Source organism: Eucyclogobius newberryi, unplaced genomic scaffold (assembly GCF_026437365.1).
Source record: "Eucyclogobius newberryi isolate DKJ021-1_F unplaced genomic scaffold, fEucNew1.0.hap1 SCAF_14, whole genome shotgun sequence".
Classification (NCBI taxonomy): Eukaryota; Metazoa; Chordata; class Actinopteri; order Gobiiformes; family Gobiidae; genus Eucyclogobius; species Eucyclogobius newberryi.
Window position 1 is genome coordinate 27646692 of NW_027315768.1, and position 25378 is coordinate 27672069.

Here is a 25378-nt window from a genome sequence, read left to right on the forward strand (position 1 = left end):
TGGTTTAAGAAGATGAATAGATAAAACTAAATCTCATCATAAACAAGAGCAAAGAGTCTATAATATTACCAATTCATGTCTGCATTTCCTTGTGATAACGGCACTTTGACATGGAGTTATGAAAAACCGTGTCACACTTTTCCAACAGAATTCCCTCCAAATATTTCTTTGTCAGTCAAATTAAAATTGCCCTCTCGTTCCCATTTATTTGTAATGTAATTAGTAGAGTAGCTACCTTAATCATTAATACATTTATATACTTTAGATATTATTCCCCTGGTTTCCCCCTGGGTTCCACCTTCAACATTTTGAGGACTTTTCACCATTCAATAATTTTTATATTTTGTTTTAGAATAGTTAATTGCTCATCTGAAACCCATGGAGACATTTTAATATAATACGATCCAAATTAACGGTATGAATTTACATGAATAAGCCTTGGCTCTGCGAGTGCTTCTTTTATACTATGGGTAATATCACGAATATTTTAAAATCTTAAGTACTGTCTGACTTGCTGTTGGTTATGTAGAGCATGTTTACTGCAGTACACAGCGTCAGACCAAATACAGATAGCTCTATTCATGTATTTTCCTAAATTATTGACAAAAACATAGCCTCCTTCTTTCTTCTTGTCTGGAGGGTAACGACTGAACACACTTATCATAGTGTTATATCCTAGTGTTGTTGAAATACTTTAAACTCTTTTCCACTGGTTGCACTGATGGTTAGAGCGCTGAATATTACAGCAAGCTTGTGTAAATATTGCCATTTGTTTTGACTGACAGGATATTTAAGGAACTTTTTCTTTCCTTCAGTGTTTTACTGTTATGCCCTTTTTGCAGACTGTTGCTGTCTAATATAGGCAACCATTTGCAGGATAAATCATGTATTTTATTGTGTAAATAAGTGCAATAGATGTTTAGATAGTTGGATCATAGATATTTAGACATATGTTGACAATACGTTACTGATTTGGTGACAGCCATTTTCAAATCTAAAGCTTAAACTCCATTGAATATTCGACGTTGTATTTTGCAACACTATTTTTAAATGATCCTATGCTTTGTTGAACTTGAGCAATACCAGAATACGTCTTCATAGTCACATTTTATACTCGATGATTCAACTCCAACACAAGGTAAGAGTTGAAATGGGTCTAACCACACGGGCCTCGTGGTGATGGACTAAACACACGTTATTAAGTCAGGTCTGGCTCCAAATGGACAGGCAGGTTTTAGCTTGTTTGATTGTCACAGTACGGACTCTGTGGATGATGATGATTGCATACGAGGAAACTACTGCAAGTTGCTATGGATACAGGTCTCTCATGTCGGTCAGTACACTTTGTGGTAATTTTAACACAGTCCATAAAGCCCACGACACATGAGCGTGAACAGAAAACCTTCAACACCACACACGAGTCTGATGAAGACTTGGACTTCATTCTGTCAATAAAACAATGTTGAATTATGATACTTTCTAATACTCTAATATGAATTTAGTAGGATGCAAGTATAATTTCAATATATTTGGAGAATATTTACAGTTCATAGGTCAAGTGGGCAAGTGGAATTATATAAAAAATATATAAATGTATTTGAATTGTTATATTTTGTAATACTAAAAGTTACATTTGGTGGATAATTCTTAATTTGTTATTGTTTTTAATAGTACTTGAAATATTTTCATTTGAGTACTACAGTATACATAATACAGTGATATTTGAAGTGCACTAAGTTGTTATTTTAGAGTTTCTTCCCCCTACATTTTCCAAATTAAATCACACATGTACAACACAGAACACAACCAGAGAGCTAAAAAAAACAAAACATAAATAGCTCTTTGTTCATTTTAAATATTTCTGAGCAACAGGATAAAACATGTGACAGTGGTTTTCCCTCCTGGCTGCCACACTCTGCGTTTCCTTGTGATAATGGCACTTTGATATGTAGGCGTGTCACACTTTCCCAACAGAATTCCCTCCAAACATGTGATTTTGTGGTTCTCCACTGAGATGTACATATATTTTCCCATGCTTTGCTTTCTTTCTTTTCTAATTAAAATTGCCCTCTCGTTCCCATTTATTTTTAATGTAATTAGTAGAGTAGCTACCTAAATCATTAATACATTTTTATAATTTTGATATTATTCCCCTTGAAAGTTCTGATTTATAAGCTTTAATAAATGTTTCAGCCAGCTGGTTACTGTGGTCGTTGCCTCGGTTCATTTCTTGATTATTTCTGTAATTATTGAATAACATAACCTTGCATCTCATAATTACATTCGATGTATAGTGTGGCAGCAAATGGATGATTATATATAACTTCACCTACATTCATTAAGAAGTTTTCTTCTTCGTTACTTTTCAAGTTCTGCCACTTCACCGAACTATTGAAATGCATAACACGCTCCTTGTCTTTGGAGAATATTTACTTTTAATATTTCATCTTCTAATGAGCAAAATGAAATAAAAATATGTATATGAAGTATAGGACCGCAGCTGCCAAGAGTTCCATTAGGGCCCAGATAAAGCGGTCACATGGACAACAGTGCGCGCTGCAATGACACCTTGTTATTTCATAGATAAAACTGGAAAATATCCAGTGTCTAATTGATGATGAGGTTCTGTTCAGCCGCCTTTAATCACAGCAGCTGGGACACGCGATACCCATTTCAGAGTCATTTCTTTGCTGCTAATCTTCAGTCAGTATTTCTAGTCTTTCGTTTTACTGGGAGACATATGCTTGGCTTACAGTGTGATTTGTACTTTGTGAAACATTCAGCTTGTGGATTTGTCCATATCGTTTTTCTTCTTTTTTTTTCAGATTTTGTGGCAGGAGAGGACAGGGTGAAACGGGGGACGAGAGAGAAGGGAGGACATGCAGTCAATTGCCGGAGTCGGGATTCGAACTCACGACACGGCGGCCATGTCTATGCAGTATATAGTGGGAAGTACAGCTCAATAATCTACTCGTGTTTTAAAAAGTAAAACAGTTTTCCACAGATTTTGAGAACTGTTAAAGTGTTAAATGCGGTGATTTGGGGTCAACAGTCCAATCAATTTCCACATTTAAGGACAAATGATTGCTATGTCCCAGCACTGGCCCGTCGCCGTGATCAGTGATGAAGAAATCATATAAATTATGTCATAATTATACCTATTATTTGTTGCATATTCTACAAACCCCCTAAATGTTCCAGTGTCAAAGTTATATTTGGCTTCTCGCTGCTGGGGCGCACGTATTTGTAACGCACAAGTGCATGTGAATATAGTTTATTGGGAGATGCCATGAAAAACTAAAATCAATTATTATAATGTTTGACAGTTATTTTTAATGCAGTGGTTCTCAAACATTGGCTTTCCAAGTACTATCAGATTTAGATTTGTATTATATCTGAGCTAAATTAAGGCAAGAAAAAGACAGTAAAAGGAGACTAAACCAAGTCTAACATGAGATTAAATTATGGAAAAGGCTTAACTATATACTGGTTAACCCAAACCCAAAAACATACATATTTTCCACACATTTAAGGACAAATGATCGCTATGTCCCAGCACTTGCCCGTCGCCGTGATCAGTGATGAAGAAATCATATAAATTATGTCATAATTATGCCTATCATTTGTTGCATATTCTCCAAACCCCCCCAAATGTTCCAGTGTCAAAGTTATATTTGGCTTCTCGTTGCTGGGGCGCACATATTTGAAAGTACTTTTTTTCTTGCTAATCTTCGCTCCGTATTCCCAGACACATTCTTTGCCTGAAGGACATTTGCCTGATGCGCTAAAGCTGCTGCTCACATAAAAAATGCCAGGTATGACTAAGACAGAGCTGCTGGCCCACGGTGAAATCTCTGCTTGTCCCGATTTCACGTCTGCCGCTCTCATTTCCAGCTGTGGCGAGTATTACGCGTTTTATGATGCGTTCAAAAACTATCTCCCAACGGTTTCCACTGTTTCCTGAAGCACTGGCGATTATCCCTCTCGGTTTCACAAAAAGCTGTATTTAGAAAGAGGCATGTGTTTTGATTTTAAAAATGATTGTGGCCTATCAGGAGGAAAACAGAAACTATATGCCAGATTGTTTTTTCAGTCTGTCCTGATAGAGTTCTCTACAATGTGTGGAAAAATAAAAAAAAAGTATGTACTTAAAAGAACTTGAAAACGCCGAGTGCTCTGCCGGGCTCGGTGCCAGCCTCAGTGTTGTGAGATTGATTACCTGCTCCGGCAATTTGCTGAAAGTCCTCCCCCGCTCTTCTCACCCATTTCAGGCTTCACACTACACTACCTTGAATCATTTTCCCCACTTCTAACACCTCTTTTCAAAGTAATTGTTGTGTTTTTAAAGGAGATCATGACATAAGTGGATCGACATGTTACGTTTTGTTCATTGTAAACCACGATACGGATCTAAAATTGCTTCATAAAAGGAGCAGGTAAATGTAGTGAGAGGAGGGCTCACACGGCGACCCAAGAGTCCAAAATATCAGACAGGATTTTAGTCGTTTCATCGATTAATCGATCAATGGTGGTCGACTATGACACCATCTATTTAATGTCATGACAAAACAAGCATTTACTGTATGGACCATTGTCTTTTTACAAACAGATATGCAACTAGTACATCTCTGTGTGAATAGTTTTGGTGTGAAATCCTGTGAGTTTGTCGTCTGTAGTTACACTTTGTGACGCTCCCGTCGAGTCAAGCTTTTTCATGGTGGCAAAGGCGGTTAGCGCTCTTGCCTCCCAAGAAGGAGATCATGGGTTCGATTCCCAGACCAGACCAACATCACATGATCTCTCTGGGTGGAGTCTGCATGTTCTCCCCGTGTTACCGTGGGTTCTCTCCGGCTTCTCCGGCTTCCTCCCACCGTCCAAAGACATGCTTGTGTTAGGCAAAATTGGCGACTCTAAATTGGCCCTAGTGATTGAATGTGAGAGTGAACTGTCTGTAATGTCTGTGTCTCTGTGTTGGCCCTGCGACAAGTTGGCCACTGTCCAGGGTGTACCCCGCCTAAGGCCCAAAGTCACTGGGATAGGCTCCAGTCACCCACGACCCCGAAAGGGAACAAGCGGGAGAAAATGGATGGATGGATGGATGAATTTCTTTAATCGACTTCTGAATTTGAAAACATTTTGTCTTGGTCATACGTTGGTTCTAAGTTTAATCTTTGTCCCTGTCTCACTGTGAGAACATACAAACCCACAATTTTAATATTTCATATTTTGAAGTGGACGCCTGAATACAAAAATACAAAGTAGCTTCATAAAGGACTTTACCAGCCGTGTAGTAACTAAAGTTTTTTTGTCCACTACTGCAATAGTGCCAATCCAGATCTGATAACTGACGCTTGCATCTTTTCTAATATCAAATGTCATTCAGGACACAGAGGGCTAGACATTAAATCTAATTGACACGAACCGTATGCTTGGCACATTGATATTCATAACATCCAAAGCTACAGCCATGATTGTCCTCCTTCACAGCCAATGGGGATGGAGATGTTAAGGGTGATTGCGGTGATGGAGGCATGATGCGGAGGCTCGTAAATCAACGCGCTCAATTTTAATAGAGCGGTACATCCCCATTCAATTTCAGCGCTGACATCTGCACACATCCATACGTGGTCCATAGCGGCTCTGCATGCGATTGTCTCAGGAAGGCGTGAAGCATGAAAGAGCACCTTGACTCCGGGAAAGGCGAGACGCAGATTTGAGGCTTGCCTTGACGTGAGCAGCCGTGACAAAACCGCTGGAGTGGCAGATGGCAGGAGGCATTTGTGTTAAGAGGATGTGGAGAGGCGGCGGAGAAAATGCCCCAGAGATACCGACAATGAGGTAATCTATCCACGAGTTACAGAGAGAGGCTGTTGCACTTAAAAGAGATAAAGCAAAAGCAAAATATTCAAGCTTGTGAATGGTCAGAAGTCGTCAAAATGGCGGCCAAAACGGGAAAAATAAACGCATGTATACAAGTGCGTGTGGATATATTTTATTGGGAGATGCTATGGAAAAAAAAACAACTAAAATCAATTATTATAAACATGTTTTACAGTTATTTTTATTATTTTCAATGCAGTGGTTCTCAAACATTGGCTTTCCAAGTACTATTACTACCAGATTTAAATTAGAACTATATCAGAGCTAAATTAAGGCTATATACTACTGATACTGGTTAACCCAAACCCAAAAGCATACATATATTGGTATACCACCCGAGGAAGTCCATGTACCATCAGTATTAGAGGTGCAATGTGCTAAATGCACCAATTTAAAGATTTATTGCATTGACCATCAGTTTGAGGCCCTTCGCTGTGTGTATAACTGATGATGATGATGATGATGATGATGATGATGATGATGATGATGATGAGCATGTGAGTCTCCATGACATTTGTTTTGGACCTTAGTAGAGTTTCCGACGGCAAAATGTGATTAAAAAAAAATCAGGTAATATAGTTTTATACATCTATACTATATATTACATATATATTTACAGTTATATTGTATAAAATATATATTGTATAAAATGTACTGTATGTACTGTGTACTGTAGCACATTTTTCAATGATCTCACTATAAAACATTGTGCTGCCCTTATTTCTCCGCGTCACTGCACATTAATGAACATTTCTACGATATACGATATGTTCAGAATACAAAAAAGTGTTTTGTGCATGTGTTTTCATCAATTTAGATTCCGTTTTTTTCAAGGTTTGGTGAGCAACATTCAGTGAAATCTAATTATACGGCTGGGGAATTTAGCGGCCGGTGCTTGCACCATGCTTTCTGTTGGTGCGACAGACTCTTAGCACATTTTAATATGTAACAGGGCTTTTTTTTTCATTATTAAAGAGCAAAAGAGCATACGGATTGGAATATTTGGGGAGAGAAAACAAATTTTGATTAGCAGGGCAGAATTTGACATGTGATAATTGTCCTACCAAATTTGACAAAACACAACATCACACAGTAAATACTAAAAAGCAAATGGCTTTTCATATATATATTTACTGTATGACAATATGCTTGCTGATATTGCCAAACTTATTGACAAAATATAAGGAATGTGACACTAAATTGCAAAGGGTATGTATGGACACCCAGGACCTCAAGTGGGAGCTCACCATCAGCACGTGGTAAAGTCATTACAAGATCGGGGACAAGGCACAAGGTACTTAGAGATTTGCATTGTACTCTGGCATCTGGCCCCTCGGCAACCATGGGAAATGTGGTAGGGAGGGACCAGGCGCTTTGGAGAAGATGCAATGCAACAGGTGTAGAGCAAGCGCTGACTGCGCTAGACAGAGCAGAGCTGAAGTGTCTTTTACAAAAGATTCTGTGTCACTGTCCCACATGAGGCAGCAGCACCAGGACAGTAGTAGTTCCAAGACGTAAAACCACAGTGAAAATATATAAAGCTGAGGTTTAGAGGCTACATTTAGTGTTCACAATAGACTTTAAAGCAACTTTTCTTGTATAAAAGTCCATCCATGGCCCAGCATCAAAGTACACCTCGCACATGTTTGTGCCACATGAGCCATCTCAGACTCTGAGGAATCTGCATTTCAGTTTTATGCAGCTAAAATCTGGAACAGTCTTCCTGAAGATGTGAGACAGGCTTCAGGAATGTTCAATTCTAAGCTAAAAACAGATTTGTTTAGCTGTGCATATGACTGAAATTATTTTCTTTGCACTTTTCTCTTTTATGTCTTTTTATGTTTTGTTATTTCTGTAATTTCTTTGTGATTTTAATTATTATTTTTCCTGTTGTGTGAAGCACTTTGAATTTTGCTCCACAAATAAACTTGCCTTGCCTTCACATTTTTCTTGTTGATGCTAGCTGTTTGGATGACAAGTTCATACATTTGTTAACAGGGCTGTAGGCCAAAATAAGATAACATTTTAGGCTGTCTGATGGAGCTATAAACCCAAATCGAACTAAGCTATTTTATGATTTTAAAGCATAAAAAAAAATATATATGACTAGGACTGTAAATTAGACTCATTTCCTTTACAACCCAGTATAGTTGTTGCCATGCACTCATGTTTAAAGAAATCAAAGCCTACATTAAATGACCAGTGAGGTAACATTGCACAAAATGTAGCATTAGCGGACCAAAACAAACGCACACCGTCCTCAAGCGGCAGAGCAATGGCGGTTTTCCCCCAGTGCAGTTTCCTTAGAGACCAGTAGATGGCATGTGACCTGGAACTTGTATAGTATTGCTTTACAGAACAAATATCCATTCTTTGCGGAGTTATTGACTTGAATTATTAGTTATTGACATTAAACATGCTCTTGAGTACCTCTGATTTGACATCTCCTGTTTTAAAACTTAAAGTATTGTATCTACTAAAAGCACACATAATCGTGTTTAATTACAAAGGGTAGAAAACAAACCTAGCTTGCCCCCACACACGAATGAGTCTGGTTTTTTGAGGTTCAGAAGTAGAGGACTTACTTAACAGGATTAATCGAACAAGCGTGACTGAAGCTAAATACAACCCCAGGCATGTTTTTGATGAGTGATGTTTCGATATTTCTGACACTGATCCTTTACCTCAAAAACAAAGGAACATAAATAAGACGCAAACACGAGTATTTCTATTTGTGCACTTACCCAGTAGCGAGCCCATGCAGGTGCCACCGTTCAGGCAGTAGTCGCTGCAGTGGTTGACCTCACAGCGCTCCCCGGAAAAGTCGGGCCAGCAGTAGCAGCGCCAGTCGCCCTTCTCATTGGCCAGGCAGCGCCCTCCGTTCTCACAGGGGGGACGACACAGTTCACCTTCACACAAGACCAACCCAATTACCATTTTAGTAACCAGTAATCACTAATATCAGAATCAGAAAAGGTTTATTGCCATTGTCAATGAACAGAATTCACAAATATATGAACTTGCTTTGGTGATTCGGTGCAACATAAAACAAAGAACAATGATAAAACAACCTATATGAAGTCAAAAAGAAAAACAAATTGAATCTGCTATAGGATAAACATAAGAATAGGCTATAAGATAAAAATTAGGCTTACTATGTACAGATTTACAGTTGAATTTACATATGTAGTGATCAATGACAACCGGATGGAGTGCAGTACGGATCTATTTGTTTCAATTGTCGTACAGGGTGGTCAAAGTAGAACTGTTGACTTCACTTTTATTTGGCCTATTTTATACATCATTCAGGCTTTTTTTTTAAATCTATTTTGAACAATTAACCTTTGTATTTTTCATATTTGACAGGTTTAAACACTGGCCATGTGCAGCATGTATGTAAAACAAGCAACAGTAATTCAGTCCTAATTTCTGAGCACACACAACACCACCGTTGCCAGGAGAGGGCACAATAATGTGTCTACTGCTGGTGTACTGGCGAAGGAAAAAAAGAGTAAAACGAAATAGCCTCTAGCGTCAAAGCTAACTCTAATCATCCAAGGCAATTTCAGAGCTAAAAGGCAAGGGCTGTACAACATGACAAAACTCCAATGAAGGAGCTGTAGTTGATCTTTTACAAACCAGAACAAGCTCTTTTTAAACAGTTTGTCCAAAGTTATTCCTCACTGTCATTGTAATTTCCAGTAGCTGTCCTAGTATTCACTATATTCAACATACAACCCATACATTTCCATTCATTATTTGTATGCTTTCCCCCCTGACACACCCTGATTTTCCTCGAGCGACCCAAATTAACTCTGCAAACCTGGTAGGACCATTCTTTGTTTTTTACCCTAAATTGGATTACTTTTTTATTCTTTTCACTTGGAATATATATTTTTTCAATCCTACAAACTGAACTTAAGACTTTAAAGGTGCCATAACATGCTTTTTTTCACGTTTCGTAGTCTATCCTAAGTATATAATTGATAATACACTTAGGATAGACTAGACTTGGTTGAGGGGGGATGATGACGCGTGCTTGCCCTTATGACGCGGCCTTGCCCCACCCCCCGTCAGTTTGGAGATTGGAGGAAAGGAGATAGTCTGTAATATAGCTAAACACTACGGGAATCAATAAAAAAAAACACTCTGGACATATATGAAGCACAAATAGCAATGTAAGAAGGTTAAAAGCTCTGAAAAGTCGATTTCGCATGTTATGGGACCTTTAACAAAAAGTAACTGAACTTTTGCTGGAATTTTTTTTTTGTTGTTTTGAATTTTTATTTATATTGTTATTTCTTCTATTTAATACAGTTATAATTAGGCCCGAGCGCCACAAGCTGGCAAGAGGCCTATTAATCTCGTAAGGCCGTGCGAAGCACGGCTGCGAAAGTGCGCACGTTATGCGCACGAAATCGAGCGCGAAGCGCTCGCCCACTTTCAAACACTCACTAACGCACTCCTTCACTCACGCACGCCCCGTGCATACTAATTAGTAGTAGGAAAATGGAACATTACCGTTGTAAACGGGCGAAGCCCGTGCAAAAGTGCGCACTAAACGAGCACTTACATTGGAACGCTTCGCGGTCGTCATCCCCACATAAAGCACTCATTTGCGCTAAGTAGCTCACGAATACGTTCCTCATCTCTTGCATGTTCCGTGCATATAAGCATGTAATGCAAAATTTGAACATTATTACTGTATAGAGGGCCAAAAACACAAAGTGGGCGGAGCCCACTCAAAATTAACGAAAGTACCCGTCAGTGACCAGGGACCCACACCATGAGGTAGGAAAGCGCGAGCGCTTTCAGAAAATGTATAGTTTATGATATTTGAAAAATGGGAAACATCCCAACGACTCTAACCAAGGCCTGCCTCCCTGCTCTCATCCCCCATCTCACCACCCTCTTCAACCAGTCTTTATCCCTCGGCCATGTTCCTTCCATCTACAAACTGGCCTCCATCACCCCCATCCTCAAAAAACCCACCCTAGACTCCGCCAACCTCTCCAACTACCGCCCCATCTCCAACCTGCCGTTCCTCTCAAAAACGCTGGAACGCATCGTCGCCGCCCAACTTCACACCCACCTCCAGTCAAACAACCTCTATGAACCCCTCCAATCTGGCTTCCGCCCACTTCACAGCACTGAAACAGCCCTGGTCAAAGTACTCAACGATCTCCTCACCTCTGCAGACTCCGGGGCCCTCAACATCCTGTTACTACTAGACCTCAGCGCAGCCTTTGACACTATAAACCATTCCATCCTCCTACAAAGGCTGCGCCAACTGGGTGTTGAGGGCTCTGCACTTGACTGGCTCACATCCTACCTCACCAACAGGCAAGAGTTCATTTCCCTCTCCGGTCACTCATCCACCCTCTCCCCAGTAACGCAGGGGGTCCCCCAGGGCTCAGTCCTCGGCCCCCTCCTCTTCATCTGCTACATCTTCCCCCTTGGTCACATCCTCCGCCAACTCAACCTGGACTTTCACTGCTACGCTGACGACACCCAGATATACCTCACCACCAAATCCACCCAAAACCCTCCCCTCAGCCACATCCAAACCTGCATCTCTACAATAAAATCATGGCTCACTCTCAACTTCCTCAAACTGAACAGTGACAAAACAGAGCTCCTCCTCATTGGCACCAAATCCACTCTCAATAAAACTGGTCCCTTTTCACTCAGCATCGACACCTCGACCATCACCCCCTCTACCCTGGTACGCAATCTCGGTGTCATCATGGACCCCACCCTCTCCTTCACTCCCCATGTCAGCCACATCGTCAAGACCTCATACTTCCACCTCCGCCGCATCGCCAAAATCCGACACTGCCTCACCCTCCCCGCTGCTGAATCCCTCATCCATGCCTTCATCTCCTCCCGCCTCCACTACTGCAACTCCCTCCTCACTGGCATCTCCTCCCATTCCCTCCACAGACTCCAAATGGTCCAAAACTCCGCTGCCCGCCTCCTCACCCACACCAGGTCCCGTGAACACATCACTCCCGTTCTCCGCTCTCTCCATTGGCTCCCCATCAAGCAGCGCATAAACTTTAAAATACTCCTCCTCACCTTCAAAGCTCTTCACCACCTTGCCCCCCCCTACCTGTCTGACCTCCTCATCCCCCACCGCCCCTCCCGAGCTCTCCGATCCTCCTCCTCTCTCACCCTGACTGCACCAACATCCCGACTCAAAACTTTTGGCGACAGAGCATTCTCCCGAACAGCACCCCGACTCTGGAACTCCCTCCCCCAACCTGTCCGCCACTCTCCCTCACTCACAACATTCAAATCCCGCCTAAAAGCATACCTCTTCACCCAAGCCTATGACCTCCCCTACCCCTAGCCTCCTCTACCCCATTGCCTACTCTTCTACCCCCTGTTACATCCCCATCTTTTTCTCTCTACTTCTTCTGTCTTGTTCATTTTATCTGTATATTAATGTGTATTGTACGTGTTGTCCCCCCCTGTCTGTAAATACCCCCCCCTTTTTTTATTATGTTCAGCGTCTTTGGGTCACTGAAAAGCGCTATATAAATAAAAGTTATTATTATTATTATTATTGTTTTCGCATCGGAATATTATTCTTTCTTTCTTTCTTCTTCTTCTTCTTCTTCTTCTCGGGACCAACCCCCCTATTTTTCACCCAGTGAACATTGACGAAAAGTTGCAAAAATTTGCACACCTCTAAAAATCATGCCTCTCTACATTCTGGCTATTTCCCTTTTCTAAAATAAAAAAATGGGCGCGTCAGCGCCCCCAAATGTACCAAAAATGCAGTGAGAGATGGGAAATGACCCAAAAAAAATCTGATCGTAGAATCATGAAATTTGGCGCAGAGGTAGATGGTGACAAGAGAAGTAAAAAATATTACTACGGCAACGCCGTCCGCCCAACCAAATGTCGCCCATATTGGTTCAAAAATGGCTAAGCATGACTAGGGAGTTTTTCCAAATGTCGTACTTTTACGAACTCTTCCCAGGGCGTTGGCTCTAAAATTCTGAAATTTGGTGAAAATGCTACTGAGGAGTGGGACATCAAAAGTTATTCAAATTACATTGATACCTCTCACGGTATCTGTGCGGCGAAGCCGCAAACTGTAGCTAGAATTTCAGAAATCTCCCAAATTTAACATTTCTGCCGTTTGCGCAGATAAAGTCCGAATTACGTCAAATTAGAATCAGTTGTTAAACTCTTTGCCCTAAACCTACTTGAAGTGAAATTAATTAATTTGGCGCCACAGCGCCCCCTACAGATTTTATATGGAGGTTAAATGTTTAGTTTTGCGAAATTAAATTAAATTTGACACACAACTCAATTTTAGCATCCCCATCAAAAAAGTCAATGAGACCCATGTCATAATTGTTATGGCTTTGCTGTAGCGATGACCAAAACCTCCCACGTTATTGCAATGGGGAAATCGCCAGAACATGTTTACACTTTAGACTTTCACAAACTCCTCCCAGGGCGTTAGCCCTATTAACCTGAAATTTGGTGAGACTCATCTTCAGGGGTGGACCATCAAAAGGTATCCACATTTTTATTCAAAAAGTCACGGTCTCTGTGCGGCAAAGCCGCACATTTTGCCAAGAATTCAAAATAAAATTGCTTTTTGATGGTAAAACAAAGGGGAGAAGATGTGACAGCGTCACAGATTCAGCAGTAGATGTAATAAAAGGACAATTGGGGCGCGTTAGCGCCCCCTTCTCGTGCGGCGTGGCGGCGGCGTGGTGGCGGCATGGCGGCGGCGGCGTGGCGAGGGCCGATCATTGCCGCTTGCGGCTTTAATTTAACATACTTCTGTGTTTTTGCTTTTTCATTCCCCCACAAGCTCCTGTAGACAAATCTAGTTTCTTCATGCGACTTATTGCTCATACGCAGCCCTATCTAATAAATAACCTCCTGAATTAGCGTTACATTTACCTGAGATGTTGGTGTCCACACAGGTTCCATTGACCAGGACCTTCCCCTCGGGGCAGGTGCATCTGGCTCCGGTCGGGTTGAGCAGACACATGAAATCACAGGACATCCTCAGACATGGATTTGACGCTGTAAAACAAAGAACGATCCAAGTGAATAATCTGTCACTTTGGTGAGTAAACAACACGTTTGTCTTCAAAAAGTGTTCCCAGGATTATTTATTTATAAGATTAAGTGCTTTAATTTAATCCTTTGAAGTGTGGAATGTGCTCAATGCCCCCGAGCATGAAATAAAAGACAAGAAAAAACAAGGTTGGTGAACTGTGTTAAGATCGGCTTTGTCTGATTAGAGGAGATGTAAAGTGCTCTCTTCACATACTGTACAGTGATTGGCCTGAATCACAAACATTATGATTATGTTTAGGCTCTGCAGATGTTGCAATCAGGAAATCAACAGTGCACAATTTCTTACCGGCTTGGTTGATACGACAAAAATTATAGTGATATTTAGTTTTATGCTCCAAATACATATGGTAGTTTTATTGTCAAGTGGGATGTTAATGCTGAACATACAGTAATTCACAGTGTTTTATTCATCTCAGTCGGACAATCCCAGAACAGTAAGTATTTCCCTGTGAATAATGTGCATGCGACATAGCGCTAATGCTGTGATGGATTTTCCAACAGAATTCTTTCATAATTTCTCAATAGTATTAACATTTTGATATATTTCCCATCACTACAAAAAGCATGTATCTATGATGGTAAGTCTTATTTATATGCTCGACCAAAAATACATAGTCAGAATACACAATCTGAGTAACTATTCTGGCACAGTTGCTTTTTCTTTTGGTGGTATTCATAATATAGATACTTTCCTAAAAATGAAATTGAATACATGGTGGTATTTGATCCAGAAATTACAGCTTTGAAGTAGCTCTTGTGCCGTCTACCACTACTGTGGAAAAAACCCAGTGCATTGAAAATTACAGCTGCTTATAACAAGCCTGTGCTTCTGAAACGGCACATGATCCAGCCCATATTTCGCATAAAAAGCTGCATGAAAGCCTGAGGAAAATGTAAATGATTTTGGGCAGTAACGCTGAAGACATCAAACTTCCATGTCGCGGCGTTTTGCAAGCCGCGCACATCCTTCTGCCCACAAACTCCAATTGCAACATGGCTGGGTCTAATGAGTCTCGGAGGAGCAGAAACAGCTGCCCTTTAAGTGAAAAACTGACCAAGACCGAGCCAGTCTGAAGCTCCGTGCAGCCATTAAAAGCAACCATGTAACAACTAAAGTTGGTTTACTGCATGTAGGAGAAAGTGGGGAGGGCTTCATCGATAGCCCATGTCCACAGAGGGAATGAGAAATGCAGTTTATTTCACACATGTGCAGCACTGTAATGTTTGGAGAGGAGCTTCAAAGGTAGTCAGTGTTTACGGCTAGGGAGCATTACATGTTTACAAGATATAGAGTCATCTATACAGTGCTTTATTATACATGGGAGGGTAAGGAATGCAGAATTTTACTTGTTCTAATTTGAGCTTCAGGAATAAAATGTCTGGTGAAGTGGTAATAATAGTGTGCACATCTAGAAATGTTGCTAAAATGCCATCTCTTTTTACAAAATCAACTTCATTTTTTTATATTAATCTCTCTTCAGGGACAATGTGTTTGCCCGTTTCCTTTTGTTCAAATGAAAGCCACATTACAAACAACAGATGCAGTATTCAGGTCGTAAAGTTTATTTCCAACCAATTATTGTGGTTTCAATATTTCTTTTCACAGATTATTTTACACCAGAACATTATATTTTAGAAGGATCATTCCATGTCAAAATGCAGCTAGTTTAGTATTGCTTTATAATTGATGTCTCTATCATTTCTGGGCTGAATTACATGAAACATTTTTTTTTTTATTATTTCAAAATCTGATTTCACATTTATTTTACACTGTCATTTTAAAAAGATGTGGATATGAACTTTTGAAAAACAATAGAACAGAGCAGGTTGCAGTCGCACAGCGTGTTTGTGTTTGTCTCTGTTGTGCCGTTACACTGGTGAGTGTTATAACGGTGTCTGGAGCTCTTACCGTCCTGTTGCTTGAATCGGTGGGAGATCAAAACATTAGTGGGTTTCTCCACACCCAAACTGAGAAACTCCACCGACTGTTTGCCAAATTTGTGGATCTTGAAAACTTCGTGTTTCAGTCCGGTCCCATAGATGTAGTCCTCGAAAAGGTCTATTCTGTACGGCTGCGAGATGCCTGTAGGAACAGTATCATCAAACATAACAGAATCTCAGTTATATGTAAGTTTCTATTATACATTATACACCCATGTGTCAAGAAGTTATGGTAGAAAATAAAATCTATAATATTCATAATAGTAAAACTCTTCAATCCACAAAGACAAAAGAATGTGACGATATCAAGAACTTTTCAAATATCATATATAATACAATATAAAAACATACATTCCTGAATATCACAATCCATATAATATGCTATGTTTCCGCTGCTTCGAATACGCCCTAATCAATCTTATATAAAAGCATGTTGTTCGTTCTTATCATTTCAAAACAGACATGTACATTCAAGCCACTGGCAAGAAGAAGCTAAAAGTTCAGGTGCAACAATATCCAAAATACACGAGGGGCAAAAAAAAAACAAATCATGTCTCTTTTCCTCTTTTCCTGTTGGTCTTACCATGTCTATCATTGATTGTGACCAGAGGATCAGATCCATCAAACCTCATGCTCCCGATATGAGAAAGCTCCGGATCAGCCCAGTACAGCCGCTGATTGAAGAAATCAATGGCCAGCCCTGCAGCAGGATGAAGATTTAGTTCAAAATTACCCCAAGATTGGTACAAAACCCAGCAGCGAAAGTTGTTACATTTCATTGGAAGAGGATGTAGTGCTTTCCTCCATCTCCTTTTGGCTATTTACATTCAAATGCATTCACCGGGTTTTTCTTATTCGAAAATAACACAGATCGGCGCTCTTTTGCTTGGATGTGTTGTGTTTAACCCTGCAGGAGTACAGAACCAGGATATGTCCTCTCGGTTATTGAGCACCTGGCTGCTGCATTTAAATAAGTTTGTGTTTTTCCTCGGATGATGAATAATGCGGCGAGCGACTGAAGCACCGCATTTGTCCCTTGAACTAAAGCAGGCCAAAGCATCTCCTCAAAAGTAGATCAGGAGTAAATGTCTCCCTACAGGCCACAGCACAGCCTAATGGCGCTGTAGCATAAGGATACTGTAGCTCCTTTCTCATTTACTCCTAAGGGTTTTAAAAATAAACGTATCGCACAGATTTATAAACGAACGGTGTGTGCCACTCGTATCTCCAAGCACCACGCTCACTACACAAAGACGTACAGACAGTGTTAAGTAACATTAGTTAATTTGACCATAAGTGCAAAATGTCCACTAAAACCCAATTTACGTCTGGTTTAGTTCTGGTTGGACTAATATGGACGCATGGGAGCGTTCATGTGTCACGCTGTAGAAATGTAGATGCATTAAACGCTTTACTGTGTTATGTTAGGCACTAGATGTTTTACAGAGGAGTGTGTGAGCGCGGGCATGTGTCCTGTGGAAAACACTCAAATAGTCCTGTTTCTGAGTTTGAAGGAGGAAATAAAACAAATACATTCCTATTTTACATCTGTAACAAAGAAATACGAGATAATTATTCCTTTGCCTTTAAAAAACATCAGACGCCCTGAAGTAAAACATAATGATGGATAAAAATAGCTCTTAAACTTTTTGGGACCTCTCTCTTCTCTCCTCATTCTCATTACACTTAAACTTTGCAAATGTCTTTACTTTGTGTGCAGTCCTATTTTAGACCTAAGACCTCCTTCAGACATAGTTATTGTAACATAGGTATCTTTTGTTTAGTAACATTATAGTTCTTGTTAAGCCCTTTGTGTCACGGCGCTATAGCACTGAGATCGCTTCCTTAGAGTGTGAAGAGTTCATTGGAGTCCCTAGTCTAGACCTAAATGGTGCATGTTACGAGTTCCCAGCATTGAGCAGAGATCACACACCCGTTGGTCTCCTGAGGTTCTTCTCCAGCAGCACTCTGCGCAGAGATCCATCCATGGCCGACTCCTCAATGTGAGAGTGATCGCCGATTACACTCCAGTACATCATCCTGAAACAGAAACAGCAAAAGCTTTTGAGGTGAGACACTACAGAGTAAACTTTTTATATTAACTAAAAATGAAATATTTAAGCCTTCACATTAAAAACAGCATTGTCCAATCCGCACCCAAAGGTGATTTGTATCCGTAGATGTGTGTGGGACTCTGCAAAGGACGTTTTTCTTAAAATAGATTTGTCTCCCTCAGGAACATGAAGCTCAGCACTAAAAGTACCACCTACATTGGAAAATCCAGAATGACATATCTCTGTACTGTCAGTCAGTCTGGTCACTGCGTTCAGATGGGCATGATTGACAGGTGGATTAGCCAATCAGGGACATGCATGGTCCATGGTATCAAAAACAAACATAGCTGCTTACGAGACAACGTTTTAGCTAAAACATTTTTCATGAAACATTTTATTAAGATCTACTTCACTGAAATAATACATGAAATATCCAAAAACCGTTTCCCCCCTTACCTGATACAGTATGTCACCAAAATGATGCAAGAAATAAAAAAATTTCAGATTCAATTTAGATTTGGATTTCCCATTATGTTAAAACATGAAATGACTTTTTATATATAAAAACAGTATATGGGAAAACTTGTAATACCGTACATTTTTCTCTAATCACATTATTAACAGAATAGAATGGCACAATGACTTCAACATGCTGAATACAGTTCATTTAAAGGCACGTATTCTCACAAGTATATCATTAAATAGCTTTAGAGGGCACATGCTTTATATGCCCATCACCACCTGCTGTGAATTCTGCAATTTCACCTTTCAAAAAGTGAAATGCCAGCATTCATTTTGTACATAATTTGTCACCACTGTAAGGACCATTAAAGGCCATTAGGTGAACTGTAACCACTGATGCCAGTGAGGTGAGGAGGGCTGTTGTTGACTCAAAACACGCCGCACATCGATTAGTCCACTAAAAATCAAAAGCTCTCAAAACTATTAAGTATCTCTAAGATTTGACCATGTATAAGTCTTCAAACTGCTCGGACAATTAGATTCACACAATTGCAAATATTTATACAGAAAACTATTACTAAACAATGTATTCATCTGTAAAAAGCCAGATTAAACTCATAATAATGACAAAATCACCCCAGAAAGCTCAGCGTTCACGTTCTTGTTGCTCCTAGGCGCCTGAAACAGGAGCTGTGCAGCACAACATGCGTGTCAGGAGAAAGAACGCCATAACTCACCCTCTGGCCGGGTTAACCGCGATAGCATAGGGCTCTCCTGCGATGTCAGTGATCAAGCGTGTGCAGTTGGGGCCCTTTAGCTGGCCCACATTTATGGAGTAGCGTAACTTTGTCCAGTGGGCTGTGTAATAGCTGAACCAGTGCATCCTCGAGTGATCCGTCCAATAAATATTCCCCGTGACCCAGTCTGCTGAGATGTCTCTAGGTCGGCGGAAGTCTGAACACTGCGAAAACAGAGAGAGAGCTTTTATAGTTACCTTTATATCCTGTTTGTTTAAAATGTGCAGAATATAACGTTTCTGGTGTGAGGGTCTTTATTGAAATGTTCTTGCTTGGTTCCACAGGATGGTATTAAACTTGTCTATACCCACACACTCCGGGCTCCATGCTCTCTCCTTTCTGCTGTGGTCCAAATACCCCTGTATATCATGACTGTGGTGGGCAAACTACGGGCCACATACGGCACATTTGTCTTTATAATCCGGCCCGCCAAAAATGCATCTGTCTGCACTGATGTGAAATGAATTAAATAATAGATTCAATAGCCTATATTTGACAGAAAAGTGATATTTTATTTGATATTTAATTTTTCATTTTGTTTTGAATTTCACACCAATGATTGCAGGCCGGCCCTCGCCTGGATTGGAATATGGCCCTTGGAGGAATATAATTGCCCACCCCTGCATTATGACATCAAAATAATTACTTGAGGTCTACGGCCCTAATCTCCTTGGAGACAAGGAATGACACATAGATCTGTGGAGAGGCGACCCCAGTAACAATGCATTTCTTTTAACAATGACAACATCTGTAAGTCAATTTAACTTCATCAGTTTTATGCTAGACTGTGAACATTCGCATCACCGTGGAGACCAGCAGGAGGCGGACCCTGTGCCAGTAACGACACATAATGCACCTTTATTAAGAGGAAAATACAGTCATTTTAACAAACACTTCACACCATTCTGCACCTTCTGCCCTTTTCACCACCGCATTCACATACAATTACACAAACATTCATGGACGAGAATGGTGTAGTGATGTGCTCAACTAAGATTTGAACCAGAAACCCTCCAGTTTGTGGTTGAATACGAGCCCCGATGCCACGAGTGAGCGAATAACCGAGTGTTGCCCAGAGAAGCTGCACAACTGAATACTATAACTACCAATCAGGACAATACAACAGATTAAACAGGGCAAAATAAGCAAATCAAACAGAAGCGAGGGTCATAACATTACCAAAGTGCTTTCGATTATTTACCACACAATACACATGTCTCACACAATTATTGCTACAAGTGGGGTTTGGAGGCCTGGACACAAAGCGGTTTCCTGTTCCTGTTGTAGCCTTCACTCCAGGGACAGAAAGGGTTTTTTTGGGTAGAATGTGGGGGGCTCGTGCTTTGTAACCTACTGCTAATGAAAACACACACAAAGAAACCTGCATTGACCTCGCCTTTAGTAGGTACTTCAACAGAAACACGGCTCAAGGTAACAAAACAGACACGTATGTGATTTAACAGCACTTACAATATTTCTGACATTGCTCTTTGCTTGGCTCCTGTCCTGAGATTCTTTGTAGAAAATTCCACCGGGGTTGAACTGTGTGGCCCAGATAAACTTCTGTTGGTGAAATAAAATGTCCATTCCGATGATTCGAGCGTTTTCCTCAATGCGGGTGAGCAGCTTGTGTCCTTGGCTTTGGTTAAAGGGGTAAACAAAACTCCTGATTTCAGTGTCGTTAGAGATGTAGAGCACTCGCTCCTCTGGCCCTGCAAGACATTTAGTGTAATTTTAGAGAGTCGGGCTGTAAGTAGGACATATTACTGTACAGAACTATATAACTCGAGTAATAGCATCTCTACATAGCAATAGTCATGAATGCGTATTGTGTATAATATTGTGTTGAATGGGCATACCTTTTGAAATGCAGTTCCCGTTGATGTCTTTGTAATTTCTGTCGCACGTGCATTTAAAAGCTCCTTTGGTGTTGGTGCAGTAATGTGGACACGCATCAAACTGAAGGCATTCATTTGTTTCTGAAAAGAGGAAATAGACAATCATTACAGTTAATATTCCACGATGCCGTAATTATAGTAGCGTTTCTCGTATAATGTAAAGTGGAGACGCATTCAACCAAACCAAAGAAATTGAAAATGATATGATTAAAATGATATTGCCTATTTCCTATGTACGAGACGTGGACTAACCATATGGTAAAAGTGTTATTTATTGCAATGAAAGCTATATAGTGAAGGTAATAGATGATTGAAAATAAAGTGCAACGCTTGGGTTCCAATTTTGAATAATAGTTTGAATTAATTTGTAAAAATAAATCATTATTATTATTTGGAAAACTCTGGTAAACCACGTTTACTGTTTTGTGAGTCTGGCTTCTAAGCATCACCACTTGCATTCATCCACTTAAAATATAGATTTGTTTGGATAAATGTAGATGATCAAGAGTTAGAAAAACAGAGCACAGACCTGGGCAGAATATGATAAATATTACTTGGAAAGAAAGAGCAGCAAGCAAAAATACTTCCAACAAGATAATACTAATATTTTTGCTCTGAAAATATGCTAAAGCAGAACATACTGTACAGTCAATTGTCTGTATATAAAAAAATGGCAATTTGTTCTCTGTTTGTGCGATAGTTGACACATTTCAGGGGAATTTCAACAAAAGTCAAGTCCATTGCCCAGCCCTACCTGTAAACAACGCATTCACTAATAAGAAAGTATATATTTTCCATGTTTTCAACTTACGCAAAGTTAATTTAAAAAAAAGCGCGGCACAATTGCACCAGTCCATGCTCAGAGTCCATTACCTTCACACTGGCCCGTCTTCTGGTTCCTCTTGAATCCCGCTTTGCACTGGCAGATAGCATTAGCATTGGTCTGGTTACATATGGCGTCCTCTCCACACGGGCTGGTCTTCTTCCCACAAACATCTGCACTTGAAACTACAAATAAAGACTTTGATTAGGGCCCGGCGCTCGTGATCTTACTGCTTACCTGCTGCGTCTGTGCGTTTGATGTGCCGAGCTAAGAGGGCATTATCCTTTTTCATTTTTTCCCCCCACATCCCACCCAGCGCACCTCAAACACCAGCGTCCATAAATTAGCATAAATAACTACACATCATACATAAAATTAGATTACAAAGAAGTGCTGCCGGTGTGTGACAGTGTGCACTTTTTTAATCTGGGCTTTGATGTGGTTCGAGTCGGCGGGAGGCGGGTTTGCTACGCACGGGCTTTGCAGTCCTGCTCGTCCGAACCGCCGTCGCCGCAGTCGTTGAAGAGGTCGCACTGGAGCTGGGTCGGGACGCAGCGCCGGTTGCTACAGGTGAACTCGGTTTTGCCGCAAGGACGAGGGCGACCGGCGACCACTTCTGTAACGAGGGGGAGAGACGTTTTGATCCAAGAGTGCAGGTTTATGAGAGTTGTAGCAATGCAGACACGAGAAAGGCTTGATGCTAAATGCCAGTTTGCATAATGAGAGGAAAGTAAATAGACTGTCATTGTGTGTTAATTACGTTTTCGCAATCTGAACAAACACTCTTTTCAGACAGAAGAAATATTACTATTTGTAGTGGGTAGATTTGTTTTGCAGCGATAAAACAATACCGCTCGACACAACTGTTTTTGTTAATTTTTCAGAGCAAATACGCGTTCAAATTAGTCTCTAGTTTGGATATAATTGTAACATCAACTGGATATTGATTTTTATAATGTACAATGTAGTTTATGGGTTGTGTTTCTTAGATTTTCTCATTTCGGATGTTCTTAAAGTGCTTGATTTACTATATCCGAAGTTAGTGGAAAGTTTGTAGACTGGTGTGATGGACAACATGGAGTATCTATGGCAGAAATGAAAGACCTTTTTACACGACAAAATCAAGAAAAACAGGGGAATAAATTAACCCCTGTATTGCTTAAATGAAATGAACAACAACAAAAAAGCATAGAATAATGAAGACAGTGTAATAACGATAATAAGACATTGTAATGATGTGGAATTTCCTAAAGCTGTCCAGTGCAGTTTAGGATGAAAACAAGGAAACTTATCCGTATTGTTGTTATTATTCCATTTACAAAAGTGTCATGCTACAACGCAGATTAATACTGGAGTTAAAAACAAATTTAATAAGGCAATACTTGAGTCACTTCACTTTTCTAAACCAACACATTGAAAACAGTGTGTGCTAAAAATCAATTTACCGAGTCAACCCGAGTATAGGATTTCTATTGATTTCTATATGAAATGATACAAAGACACACACACACATACAAAAAAAACAAAAAAAAAAATGGTTTGACATCCAGCTGTAGTTGAACTGAATGAAGCAATAATAAAGAGCAAATTAAGTGCAGGGGAGGCCGTCTGGAGAAGGCTGGGATTAAGAAGAGATTGAGTGGGAAGATTGAAGTAGGAGCGGGACAATGGAGGAGGTAATGGGGTAAGGGAGAGATGGATGGATGTTTCAATAAGAAGATGGAGAGAGGAAAAGATGAATGGTCTGTCTGTCACTGGGGGATCTACCCACTGGTGCTGCTGAAACATGGCAATATACTGGCATATAAATACAACAGTGACATTTATTGTGGTCTTGTACAATGGAAATCTGCTCGCTATAAGTCTAAAATGTACAGGATATCGATCTATTTATGTGGTTTAAGCTTTGTCAGAGGTCAACATACAAACGTCCATATGTTCCTTCACTTACGGGTGTCATAAGTATCGATACTCGGATGCTAATCAATACTCTAATCAGAAAAATCACAGCATAATATATCAGAAGCAGAATAAGGCTAGTGGGGAAATTACAAACATGTTTATTTTGTGTTGAAAACTACATTGTGTTGTCTACAAAAATTATCTTATTTTGGTTTAGTATCAAGCTTTTTCCTTTCTGAAATTGAAATGTCCGTATCGTAACAACACTCGCTTCCCCTAAAAGCTAGAAATGATACGTTTTTAAAAAAATAAGATGAATTTGCGCAATTTCTGAATTTAATCCGAGTTATTAATTTCAATAAAGTATTCAATATTGTTGCGGTTAATTCATGTGTAACATCTTTTAATCTTGTTACTATAGGGTTAATGTTTAATTCTTATTGGATGCATTGAAAAGTTGATTGTTGCATTTGGGGAAACATGTCAGGAAGAGACAGTAACCACAATGCAATGCTTCTCCTGGTTCAAAATGTTGGTCAGGAGTGGTTTACCCTGTTGGACTGGTCGACTGCCCATGGCTGACATTGAAGAGGAGTTTGAACAACTTTATCTCTGTACTTTCTTATTTATGGACAGCTTAGTACTCAACATCAACACCACAATTAAGGTAAAAAAGAATGTCACAAACTAATTCCCATGTGATACCAATGCTATTTATGACACAGATTTAAATTTTTTTTGATGAACTCTATGTTTCTGAGTGAAAATACATACCGTACTGTAAGCTCTTTTCACAGACACATAGTCACAAAGTGTACAATGAGTTTCTGAATGTATAAACGCGTCTCACCACACTCCTCCTCGTCCGAGCTGTCACCGCAGTCGTCCACTTTATTGCAGACTTGATCGGAGCGCAGACAGACCTGATCGTTCCGACAGCGAAATGGACGTGTGGGAGGGCAGGGTAGTTTAGCTACAGATGAGAAGACAAGACAAACTAATAGATACGTCTTTCAAAACACATCACAAATACAATGAAATACTCCCCACTGGGAAAATAGACACAGTTGCCTTTTAAAACTGTGCATGTGCAGCTTTGAAGGAAAGAGACAAACGCACCGCACATCTCGGCGTCCTCATCGGAGTTGTCCCCGCAGTGGTCTTTGCCGTCGCACACCCACGTGTGCAGTTTACACAAGGTGTTGTTACAGATGAACTCGTCGGCGCGGCAGAAGAACGCACCTGCAATTACACACATCACTCAGCTCAAACAGCGAGGGAGTCTGAGGGAAACAGAGCTGAGATGTGACTAAAGCGCCCTGTGAAGTCGGACAATTTTACCTTTCAATGAAGTGCGCAACCTATTTAAATTCTGGAGGGTCAGAAAATGATGCTCTCAACATCCCCTGACACAAATGTAATTCTGAAACAATAAACTGTCACTGGACTGTGGATGTCACATGTTTCACCCAAACAGACGTCCATAAAATCTGAAGTTTACATTAAAAG

At 40.3% G+C, this 25378-nt stretch overlaps 1 protein-coding gene across 1 annotated transcript in view; it reads right to left on the bottom strand.

Moving 5' to 3' along the window:
* lrp1bb (low density lipoprotein receptor-related protein 1Bb) overlaps positions 1-25378 on the bottom strand; it is a 512409-nt gene that overhangs the window by 21898 nt on the left and 465133 nt on the right. Inside the window, exons 72-83 of the mRNA XM_072445180.1 lie at positions 24989-25111; positions 24720-24842; positions 22443-22583; positions 22018-22152; positions 21106-21225; positions 20717-20958; positions 19187-19410; positions 17867-17973; positions 16517-16633; positions 15902-16075; positions 13810-13935; positions 8625-8789 (exon numbers count right to left, since the gene is read on the bottom strand). Coding sequence (XP_072301281.1) covers positions 8625-8789; positions 13810-13935; positions 15902-16075; positions 16517-16633; positions 17867-17973; positions 19187-19410; positions 20717-20958; positions 21106-21225; positions 22018-22152; positions 22443-22583; positions 24720-24842; positions 24989-25111 — 1797 coding nt within the window. The remainder of the gene's footprint in view (positions 1-8624; positions 8790-13809; positions 13936-15901; positions 16076-16516; positions 16634-17866; positions 17974-19186; positions 19411-20716; positions 20959-21105; positions 21226-22017; positions 22153-22442; positions 22584-24719; positions 24843-24988; positions 25112-25378) is intronic.